The following is a 12,511-nucleotide window of genomic DNA, read 5'->3' on the forward strand; positions in this document are numbered from 1 at the left end:
CAAATTTAAGGAGAAAAAGACAGAAGATAGTGGTTTATTTCAATAATAGATGAAGTTCCCCAAAGGAGTGTTATGCAGTGTTATTAGTTCAAAAATAAGTATGGCTAATGATCTTTTATAAAACATGTCCCCAGAGAACAACATACAAAGCCTCTGAAATAATAACATGAAGTAGCAATTGAAAAGATCAATATCGCTGCCAGAAAAAATTAACAGGCAGCCAAGAAAGTGACATGCCACTATAGCTGACTTATGCGCATGCCAAAATAACTTAAAAATCAGAATGCTTTCTCAACAAGGGTCACAAATAAAATAAGCAGTTCATGACAAAGTTAATGCATTTGTATTTACAACCTTTCTGTTCAATATCAATATCAGTCAGAGCACTATCTCTTGTCTATTTACCAAGGGTTTGGCCCCAAATAAGTTTATAAGTTTTGCCACAGCTAATCTTTGCAAGTAAAGGATAAAATGTATTGTTGAAGGCTTTCACGGCCGGAATCACTGGGGTGCTGTGTGGTTTCCGGGCTTTATGGCCGTGTTCTAGCAGCATTCTCTCCTAAAGTCTCACCTGCATCTGTGGCTACCTTGGTGAATAGGGAAAGCACATCAAAGCTGATCAGTTTGTCATTGGGGTTGAGTTTAAGATTGCTGATTTTTTCAGTGAAGTGCGCTGAGTCCTTAATGTAATGTGTAGTAAGTCCAATATGGATTTGTAGTTGTGCAGCTAGGATCCTCTGAAGATGCCAGCCACAGATGCAGGCGATACGTCAGGAGAGAATGCTGTTAGAACACGGCCATACAGCCCGGAAACAACACAGCACACCAAAGGATCAAATGCTTTGAACCTCCCAGGCCAGTAGTCAGAAATTCTGTGATGATGGTGGAAGCTAAAAGTACTGTGTCTACATCTTTTAACTCGACTAATTTAGTAAAAAAAATCAATTCAAGTTAAAATGGCAAGTTCCACAATCTATGCATTCATTGACCAGGCTAGAAGACTAGAACACAGACTAGAACTAGAACACAGACTAGAAGACTAGAACACAGAGTAGCTTTACTTCTTACTGAGAAGTTAGGTACATTTTTTTGGTCATCAAGTCACAGCTGGCTTTTTTCCTTTTTAAAAATTAAACTTAAAAAAAACCAAATGAAAACTAAGAATATATACAAAATGCACACCACACACAGAACCCATAGGGAAAAGAAGGGCTCCTGATTTCTTCTGCACCAAATATAAACACAGTAAAAAATTTACCATTTGCTGCCCTATTGTGACTATAAGAGCCCTATCCAAAGTGAGGGAATAAAGAAGAAGAGTTTGGATTTATATCCCTCCTTTGTCTCCTGTAAGGAGATTCAAAGGAGCTTACAATCTCCTTTCCCTTCCCTCACCCACACAACAAACACTCTGTGAGGAGGGTGGGGCTGAGAGAGCTCCGAAGAACAGTGACTAGTCATCCAGCTGGCATGTGTTGGAGTGCACAAGCTAATCTGGTTCACCAGATAAGCCTCCACACCTCAAGTGGCAGAGTGGGGAATCAAACTTGGTTCTCCAGATTAGAGTACACCTGCTCTTAACGATTACACCACGCTGGCCTATGGAAATGGTACGCAGCTGCACTGGTGCATTCACCCTCCCCCCAGGCACTTGCCCTAGTAGAGGGAACAGACATTCTAGGGCTGTGCCTCCCATAGCCACACCACCCCAAAGGGCTGGAAATCTGGGCCATGGTGGGCCTGTGTTTGTGTCCTGCTTGGAGATCAGCATGAAGGGAATTGGCCAGCACATTCCTGGGGGCGGAGCCACCATTAGTCAGCTCCCTCCCAGGTTTCAGGCCTAGTTCAGTAGTGCTTGGACATACACTGCTCTTTTGGCATCATATGTCCTTTCAACTCTATGGGGCTTTCCAGCAGCAGAAGGTTTGAGGGCTTTCTCCTCCTCCCCGTGCTGCTGGAAAGCCTTTTGGAGGCTGTGGAGCGGTGCTACATTGGCTCCAAAGCCTGCTGCCAGGGAGTTTGGATTGGGCTGTAAAACTATAATTCAGTTAGTTATTATTACTATTATGGAGGTTTACACTTTTCAGTATTACATTCATTGTCTTATTCTCCTAGTCCTCATATCCACACATCATTGGTTCATTTTTTTCTGTTTAAGCAAAAAATCCATCAGAAGTTTCCAATTATCAATAAACTTAAATAATTTTATTCTCTAATCAACTAAGCAAGTTTAGCCATCCTGACCAATTCCAATATCTTCACAAGCCATTCTTCTGCTGTAAGTGCAGATGAAGTTTTCCATTTTCTATAATATTATCACTGCCAATGTCATATATAAAAACAAAATTCCATATCTTTTTTTTTCAAACTATTATCTCTAAGATCCAAGAAGTAAGCCTCTGGTTTCATTTGTATATTAGTCTTTGAAATCTTCTGGATTATTGAATTGCAGAACTTGATTTCTGACCTCCATCCTTACAAAATGAATCAGAACATCTATTGAAATCTTTAAACCTTTCTTGTTGCAGCAAATCTAGAATTTATCCTATAATTTGCATGTTTAGCAAAGGCTCATGGGTATGCTGTTAAAACAATTTAATTCATTTTTATTTTTAGTTTTATACCTTGCCCATCCCAGAAGGGCTCAGGGCAACAACAACAAGTTAAACCTGCATTAGAGTTAAAAATCATAATTTTAAAAATGTTCACCATAACTTAGGTCGATTCCGCACTTGAGAATCGACCTAGGTTCGACCTGAGTCCCTGAAAAGTACTGACCTGGGTCAACTTTAATTTGCATATTTAGCATATTTAGCAAATTTGCATATTTAGCAGAGGCTCATGGGTATGCTGTTAAATTTTTTTTAAAAGCTAGCCCAAAGGCAGGACCAAGCATATTAAAATACAACCCTTATTAACATATAGAGCCAGTGTGGATCTGTGTAGCCTGGGCTTCTGAAGCACTTGCAATCATGCTCGGCCTGTCAGGGGGGCATGGCCTCATGGGGAGGGGGGTGTGTGTGTGCTGCAGACATGCCTGGGCGCCATTTTGCTCCAGACTCTGGTTCCTCTTCCTCCGCCTCTGACTGACCGAAATTGCATATAATAATCAATTGGGGAAAAAAACCCTACAGTTTGCTAAGGGGTGTTCAACAAAGTACTGAAGTATGCCTCTTAACTTCCCATATATCCTATACAGGTCAATTTCACATTTTAAAAACCTTCCCTCAGAAATATATTACTGAATTAGGGATACTGAGTTTAAAAAGAGGCACAGAACTAAATTAACAGTAAAACTATGAGCCAAAATTCAATGCACAAATAACAAAGTTATTGATTTCAGGTGATCGTGGCCATGAATGATCAAATCTTTATAATGGCTATGCTGACAAAAAATATTATTCCGCATATCACTGTGATTATTACTGTTTCTATTTACAGATCCCTTTTCTATGGACAATATATTATTAGGAACAGCGTTAATGGCACCTCTCTAGCAGAGCCCTCCAGGGGAGGGCGGTCTATAAACCCAATAAACCCAATAAACCAATAAACAAACAAACAAACAAACAAACAAACAAACAAATAAATAAGAAAGCCTACTGAGATTTTCAAAGAGACTTTACTAGCAGTAGTTTATCTGGAAGTCCTATGAGACTTCTAATATGTTTTTAAATGTTCACCAGTAAGATTGTGTTGCCTAGGACAGCTTATATACCTCACAAAGGCAAAACAACTGCCAACAAAAAAATAAGAAAAACAAAATTCAGAATTCCAGGAAAACCTAAGAGTAACCTCACTAGTTACAACTTTGAGATGTGAAATTGGCAGGAGTATGAATAAGACATGAATAATGTTTTGTGAATAAGACATAAAAGGGGATTAGTGGGATGGACAATGGTAGAGCATCGGTTTAGCACGCAGAAGGTTCCAGGTTCAATCTCTGGGATCTCCTGATCAGGTGGTAGCTGATGTGGAATCAGGTGGTAGCTGATGTGGAATCAGGTGGTAGCTGATGTAAAAGACCTTTGTCTGAGACCTTGGACAGCACTGTCAGCCTGAGTAGACAATATTGACTAGCACAAATTAAATGCATCATTTGCCCTTAAAAATTTCATAAACACAATAATGCTTTACATGATTAAGTTTTTGGGAGACAGTGTGGTCTTCAGTCTAAAGGAGAAAACAAAAACTAAAATGTCGCACGAACACGCACTCAGGCATAGTGATCCTATAAAACAGCAAACGCTGCAGAGTTTACAAGGATGAAATGTCCTAGCCTATTTGTATGCAGATGTCATCCTAGGATAGGGCCATCAGCTACCGTCTTGCGATACTTTTCCAAAAGTTACTAGCTAAGACGAACAAATTAATTTATTTTAGTGTTGTGGCCACAGGCCATAAGAACATGTGTATAACAAATAGCATATAGCATGTAATAAAAAATAAAAAGGTAAAAGAACAGCAATGTAATAATACTAAAAATAACAAACTATACACAAAACAAATTAAATAAACCAATAGACAACCTATAAAGCTGGACATAACCTTAAAATACAATTTAAAATACACTCTGCTAAAATTTCACTAAGATATTTGATAAACTTTTTTGTGATAAAAGACAGAAAGGCAAAAACAGTGACTTTAAGAGTAACTAGAGAAGAGCTTCTGCCAAGAGAATCTATCATCAGTACTAGAGAGAATGCCAAGAGAATTCACATCAGTACTAGGGGAATTTACCACTACTTGAAGCAGTTTAAAACATATAGTGTCAAAATATCGGACAGTATAAGATACAGTAGGTAGGACCTTACTGACTGAGGATTGCATAGTGACACAAATAAATAAGGTCCTTAATCTGATTAGGACATCGTGGACAAAACCTTAAACCCATAGGAACTTTATTAAAGAACGCAAAGGTCATGGCTTGAAATCTTATGTTTGTGACACTTGCTAGGACAATGTAAAGTTCTAGGGAATTACTTTTTATGCAGTTTTATGAAGATATTTAATCAGTCTTTGAAGCTCACTATCAGGAAAAGTAAGTTATTCAGGTCAAAAGCAGATGTTTTCTTTGCTGACAACATTATAACTTCTCTCCCCCTAAGTCTTTTATTTCAGGTATTTCATATTTCATGTCTCGAGCCTGCAGAAATGTCTGAAACATTTTTATCATGTTGAAGGCATGACTGCTTCAACTTGCTTGTCCTTAGGGTAATGTTGTTTTATCTACTCTGGTACTTCATAATGCATAAATATGTTCAGTGTCATGTGGAATTATCCCTGTTTTTCAAAGCCAGAGATCTTTTTTTTTTCATTAATGGCAAAATACTTTAGCCTGGGACTACTGGTTTATTTCAAATTCTGTTACAAAGCACACAGAACTGAGATGTCAGGAAGCATCCAAAACATTTTTTAGAAAACAATGAACATTGTGCAACAAGGAATCCATTTCCTTCTCCCTGTTGCTTTAGAGCAGCCTTTGCCTAGTGGCGTAGGGGGCGGGGGGATGGCACGCAGGGCAAAATGGTGCCTGGGCCCCACCACCTTGCCACCCCTTGTGGTGCTGTTACTGTTGTTGTTATAAGTTGTCCTGAGCCCAGCTTGCTGGAAAAAGGTAGAGTGTAAATAAAATACAATAAAAATAATTTTAAAAAATACATCTGATGATGGAGAATTCCAAACCAGTCTCTCATGTCATACTAGTCCAGGGGTAGGGAACCTTTAACACTCAAAGAGCCATTTGGACCCGTTTTCCATGGGAAAAGAAAACACTTGGAGGCGCAAATAATTTTTGACATTTAAAATAAAGATAACGCTATATATATATAGGGGTTTTTTTACCTTTTACTCCGCTCATTCTGAGAAGCGCATGGATGCGCCCGCACTGCTGCCTGCAGGGCGGGCAAGGATGGGGCCGGCGGCTCGACTCGTGGAGCCACAGTGCAAGGGCAGAAGAGCCGCATGCGGCTCTCGAGCCGCAGGTTCCCTACCCCTGTACTAGTCAGAGAAAAGGGACTTTAGCTCTGGGACTTCACCAGTCTGAACCCAAATGTTTGCCAACATGGGAAGAGTGTGGTGGAATAACATTTCCTCCTGGCATATCATTGAGTGTAGGAAAAGAAAGGCTATGAGTGAATCAATGCTGCTTTACAGTGGGATTCCCCATGATGTTGGCATGGCTTTGGCAGCCCAGTAGTTAGGGTGCCTGTTCAGGAAATTGGACTATAGTCAGACAGATCAGCTATTTACTAAAGAAGTCCAAGTTAAGTCTGTTTGCATGTGTTGGCATTCTGATTATTGGGGATGGGAGAGAAATAAATTTTATATAATAGAATTCAGAGTGTTTCAAGGGCTTAGTATGTATAATACTCAACTAAATACCGCATTATAAACAAAACTGGGTCTGAGCCCTGAAGTGGTTACACTAAATCAGCACACAATGAATAGAAAAGAGATTCACAAACTTTTTGTTCGGTATCCTTCCCTGCACATAGAAATTCAGGTCCTTTTTATGTAGGTATTAACCACATAATTGTGTTAATTTCACATCAGTAGCCACGTTCTTACTCATATTGCCCACCTTCACATTAGCACAATCCTAATAACAGTTTCCTGGAACTGAATTACTAAGGAACTGAATTAATTCTGAGAGGACTGTTCTCTTTATGTGTGTTACCAGAGCATGCCCAGTTTATGGTGCTATAGAACAAGTCAGATGTAGTTCCATTGACTTTTTCTAAAGATTCTGAATATAGAGCTCTTTGCACTAGGGAACCCTGAAACTTGGGGCCAGTTTAACACATGTATATACAACTCTTGATCTATAATAGCCTTGTAGAACACTTGATAATGTATACCAGAAACTGCAAAATGATTTCACCATAAAGCATTCTGTTTAGAGTCAGATGAAATGAAAGCTCTATTGATGGAATTCAACCCTGTGATGTCAGCACTTGATACTGTGGTAATCATCAGATGTGTGCAAGAGGAGTATCCACATAACTCAGTAATATATATAGCTAGAATAAAGGGTGTCATTAGATATTATTCAATTGAACTTATATTATGCAACAATTAAACCAGGAATAAATTAGACTGCAATGAAGTTTTACCAAGTATGAAATACCACTGAAGAAAAAGATCAGAAGCTTCTGTCAAAGACTAATAAAACAGTTTTATGGAAATGCTACTGTTGAACATTGTCTTTTGTTGTTACTAAATCCTTTAAAGAATTTCAGACTCAGGGATGTTCTTTCTACTTGATTTTTATATTCTGGTTAAAATAATCCCTATGTATTTATGATTTGTTTTTTTTATACCAAACTAGTTTCTTGGCAGTCCTCCTTTGATGAGTACATATTCAGAGGAATTCATAACTGAAACAGAGTAACTGATGAGGAATAATAGTCAACAAGGATGATTTTACACATACAGTTCGTCTGGGGGGAAATGCTTGTTACCAGCACTGACTTGTCATGCTCTCTATCAACATTCATACCACTACATCCAGAGAGTCTCTCTTGGGATGTAGCAGCACTAAAAAAATGCATGAAAAAACCTGAGGGTAAATTTGTTTCCTAAAAGGGAGTGCAGATACTGTGAGAAGAAAATAAAAAAGATATTATTTATTATAAGAATATTAATTCCAGTTTTATCATCTCAGAAACAAATATATTGTTTGAAAGCTAATTGTTCCTGTGGGATAAATTATTAGTTGGACATCACGTGGCACATGCTTGTACCTGAACATTATGCCTTTTCAAAACACATAAACAATTTTTTTATCACAGTGTTTTTTATGTTCATGTATTTGCCATGAACGGAATGCAAACGAAGTCTGAGCTTGGACAGCAAAAACCGAAGACTGAGGTGCAGCCCAAAATGTAAAATAGATTCTTTGACATGATATGCGACAGATTCCTTGAGAGCAGCAGGGCTAACTGAACACAAGTATCCAGGAAACATGGCCAAGTGTGCTATGTTTTGTAATGATGTTCCCTAATTGTATTATGTCCAGCTACTATGGTATCTTCACAGAGTTGTTCTCACACATTATGGTATGCACCATGGTATGATGGCTGTCAGCTCTTGAAACTCTCTTAGTCTGGTGGTGAAGGTTATTCTTTGAATTTGCTTGCCTAAACAATCATCCAGGACTGAAGGGTAAAGTAGTGTATTTATCACAAAAACACAGTCACTACAGTCACATTAAACAGTTTTGGGAAGAGGGATGGGAAATAGTACGTTTTCAACTTAAGAGATGGAAAAAAAAGATTAATATCGGAGAAGCTCAGGTTTTTCGACATGAGATGTCTAGATCTGATCCAAAACTCAATATTCAAACTGTTTCAATTTCAATTTCAAACTGTTTTTGACATGAGATGTCTAGATCTGATCCAAAACTCAATATTCAAACTGTTTCAGTAAGTACAAGAATCACAAACATATCAGCCAATCACAAACTTATCAGACAAACGTATCACAAACATATAACTCTTCTTTTGAAGTAACACAAAGCAAACCATTTTGGGAAAAAATTCTATGCAGGCCAACTCAGAAGTCATTTTATTCAGTGGGGCTTATGTCCCAGAAAAGTGTTCTTAGTATTGCATCCTTTGGCCTTGAAACATCTGTGTATTCATTTTAAAGATTTTATATTAATATATTAACATTTAATTTCACTTGATGATCCCTCAAAATTTCATTGCATTCTGCTGCCATATGTATATGAGTTAGTTGCCTTTGGTTCATAAATTGCTCAGATTACCACTGGTGGCCATAAGTTAAAAATGTAAAATAAACAACACCATTATTCATTTCTGCAGTCTGTTCATATCATTCAATAAGGGTTCTTGCTCAAGGATTCTGATTTCCCATTCAATGGCAGGGACAGCTCCATGCACGAAGAAATACATACTCCTACCTATCATGCTACATATCAGCTAAAAGTAAAAGGGAAGGCAACAACATGCATTCTGCATTCTCTTTAAAAAGCAACCTTAAAGTTGGTTTTCTTAAACTATTTGGAGATTAAGGTAGGATAATTCAGGGTTTTATCAAGGTAAGCAGCAGACATCCTTATAATAATATTCTTAGGAAGCTATGTGTACTAAATTAAACCATATTTTCAAGCAAAGGAACTGGAAAATAACAAAATTGCATAAGAGCAAATATTTTACTATGAATCAACGGTTACAAAAGTACGTACTAAAACATGATGAGAAATGTCATCACTGGAGTGTTATTTGCTTGGAAACAGAAAGATTTGTTTCCCTATTGTTTTTACTTATCAAGGATTCTAAGGAAACAATCCAAACACATATAAAATTTCTCAAAAAAAGAGAAAAAATAGAAACATTACTGGAATGAAGAGTTACCTCAGATTTTGTCTTTAAATTAATCATTTGAAAACAGCAAAGTTTCCAGGAGAGATGGCTAATATCCCAGATTACTGGAAGAAATGATAGACAATATTTTGAAAAACAGCTGATCTTAACTCCTTATTAGCAGCAAGAGACTGGAATTGAGAAAACATTGAAAAGAACTGGTATGGTTGGTGGATAACTACACTGAAAGAGAACAAAATTATTTTTTGTTCAATAAGAAACCAACAAAAGTTGGGATTTTTGTGGTTGTGCAAATTAATTTTTAGTTGGCTGAAAAGTGAGATTTTTTATCATAAATTTAAAATGTGTCTGGTGACCTGAGCAATATTTATCTTATAATTTAATAAATATATTAATTTACAGAAAGCCCTAGTAGGCATCATTTAATCTCCCACAATAACAATAAAAATACAAGCATGCTTTGATCATGTTGAAAATACCACCTACTATTTTCCTGTCATAGGATTCTCCACTGCTGTACGTTGTGGCTAGTGTAGATGCACATTCTTCCAGATACCAAGGCTTTCTCCCACTTTCAGCCGTGCTGCTGATGGAAATTGTGTAGATGCTATTGGTGTAGCCATCACAGGAACAATGATCCTTACTCCTTCCACCATTTCCAGAAGCCCAAACATATATGGAACCCAAGTTGCCTCGGCCCTATTCAAAATAAATAAGAGAAAAGTAATTAATTTAATTAATCTAAGTCTATCTTCTATACCTCTTCTCTGTGGTACTACAGCAAAAAACAGTGAAGTTTAAGAGTGGGGTCTATTTTTTCAATGGGAAAGTTAAGCAGATCCTTCAATGTTATTTCAACATACTTAACACTAGTGAGTCATGATCATATGAAAGAAAGCTTTCTGCTAGATCTGTTTTGTTCACATCAAAAAAAGTTAGAACCTAAAAACTAAAAGTCATTTTCTGGGGAAATCCATATTGCTCCTACTACAGTTGAATTCCAATTACCAACCATTCCAATGGCTCAATTTTTCATCCCAACTGCCAGCCAATAAAACTAGCCTTCTCAATGTGCTGACTATTCACACCTTCTACAGAACTGTCAGGTTCTTTTCACATCTCTGCTATTTCACATCTCCGCACAGCATATTTATAACGAGTTGCAATTATTATAAATGAATTTGTTTTCCAGGTTGAAAACAAGTTCATTTATAACAATTGTAACTCATTCTTTCCTCATTTATCAGAATAGTGGTGTTCTAAAAACTGATAGCTACCATAATCCCTGTGAGCTCCAATGCATTTATACGTTTTGAACTAAATACATTACTTTGTTTTGCTAATGGAGATTTCAGGATATTTGTGCAATGAGACCTTTACATTTTCAGTATTATATGAATAGGATTATATGAATAGGAAACTTTCATCTGACTTGAAATGTATCAGAATCAGACCTATATTTTCCTGTTCATTCAGTTACTTACAATTTTTGTCTTCCAGTTCACAAAAAATGACTGAGAAGGCTGAGATACTTTCTGTACAATGATTACACAGGACACCTTGATGTGATTTCTCAACCCAGAGCACAGAAAAAAATAATGGTGTGAGTTCCAGCCCCCCCCCCCAACAGAAAGCGTTTACAGAAACAGATATTCCCTACCTGTACTCAGTGGCATAACCTAGACAAACTGGAGCCCTGGGCAAAACCTGAGTTTGATACCCCTCCCATGGGCGGCCACCCTCCCCCACCGTGACTAAACAATGATTTTTTCCACCAGGTCGTTTCAAAGTCACCATCACATTATAGAACATACCCCAACTCACAGATCTGAACACAGTAATGGGCCATGCCACACAGCAGAAATAATTTTTTTGAAAACATTTTATGGTGTTGTATCCAGTCCCCCCAATCGGGGGAAACAGCATCACTTTCAATGTTATTTAAACTGGGGACCCCAGATTCTGGGTGGATTTAAAAGGTGGATTTAAGGTGGATTTAAAAGGAGAATCTGGGCTCCCTAGTTTAAACAAGTGATGCTGGAATCCACCCCAAACTGGAACTGTGGTATTTCCTTCATAGTTCCCATACAATTCTCTCTGTTTGATTGCAGTCCAGTTTGGGTTAGATGGCAAACCCAAACTTAGATTTGAATTTTATTTGACCAGTAAATACTAGACTACTTCTATGTGGAAATTCACATATAATGGCTGACATTCTTTGAATTCACAGAATTCTGCTAATATTTGTTTCTGATCTAACTGAAAGCTTCTGAGGAATAAGACAACCTTTTACATCCTTTCCTACCTCATACTAATTATCATTGAAAAGGTTTGTCTATTTAAATGCATTACTAATGTGAACCAAATTAAAAAGATGAATTGAAAATCAGTTTTGAAACAGGAGGGAACTCCATCTTCTATTTGTGCAGTTAACTTCCTCTTCTGTAGTGTAAATGTTTTAGAACCAATTGCCTGCTGTGGCCCAGAGACCGTACTGCTCTAATCTCTTCAGGTCACTGACTCTGTCTTCCTCTGTATTTCCTAACACCTCAGATTTAGTTTCCTTTTCCTCAGACAATTTGGTCACTATTGAACTGACTAAAGAAATAACTAGCTTCAGTTCACATTCAGTTCACATTCAGTAAGACTCATTAACTAGCTTCAGTTCACATTCAGTAAGGCTGCTGTCAGAGCAAGGTGATGATAGTACAATTGTTCAGTGGTTTTATTTTAGAGGCAACATGCTACAATTCTACAGTATTAACACAGTCAGATGTTTATTATGACTGACTGATCCTATTTGATTTTTCACAAGAACAAATGTAGATTTTTCAAAAGAACAAAAGAACAAACAAAAGTAGCTATATGTAGTACCCCATTTTAGTTGGGGTTCATGGTTATCTACAAGACCCTTGTAAAACAAAATTTTCAACCCACAATCTCATTCTTTTAGAAAAGAATTACAAGTAGAATTTTTAACAACTACAGAGTTAAGAGTTGGCTGTTGGTTCAAAGATATGCCAAATGAATTTTATTCTATCCTTCTGAATGGTCACAGATTGTTTATTCCTTTTTCTATTACACAAGTAAAAATTTAAAGCTATATTCCCTTGCTTGGGAGGGAAGACAGCATGGTATAGCTCAATCTCGTCAGATCTCAG

General features: G+C 37.4%; 1 protein-coding gene across 1 annotated transcript in view; it reads right to left on the bottom strand.

Moving 5' to 3' along the window:
* The window catches only part of PCSK5 (proprotein convertase subtilisin/kexin type 5), a 215,578-nt gene that overhangs the window by 62,334 nt on the left and 140,733 nt on the right, over positions 1–12,511 (bottom strand). The window contains exon 8 of the mRNA XM_048504377.1: positions 9,837–10,049. Coding sequence (XP_048360334.1) covers positions 9,837–10,049 — 213 coding nt within the window. The remainder of the gene's footprint in view (positions 1–9,836; positions 10,050–12,511) is intronic.

The sequence above is a fragment of the Sphaerodactylus townsendi genome, linkage group LG07 (assembly GCF_021028975.2).
Source record: "Sphaerodactylus townsendi isolate TG3544 linkage group LG07, MPM_Stown_v2.3, whole genome shotgun sequence".
In the NCBI taxonomy this organism is placed as follows: domain Eukaryota; kingdom Metazoa; phylum Chordata; class Lepidosauria; order Squamata; family Sphaerodactylidae; genus Sphaerodactylus; species Sphaerodactylus townsendi.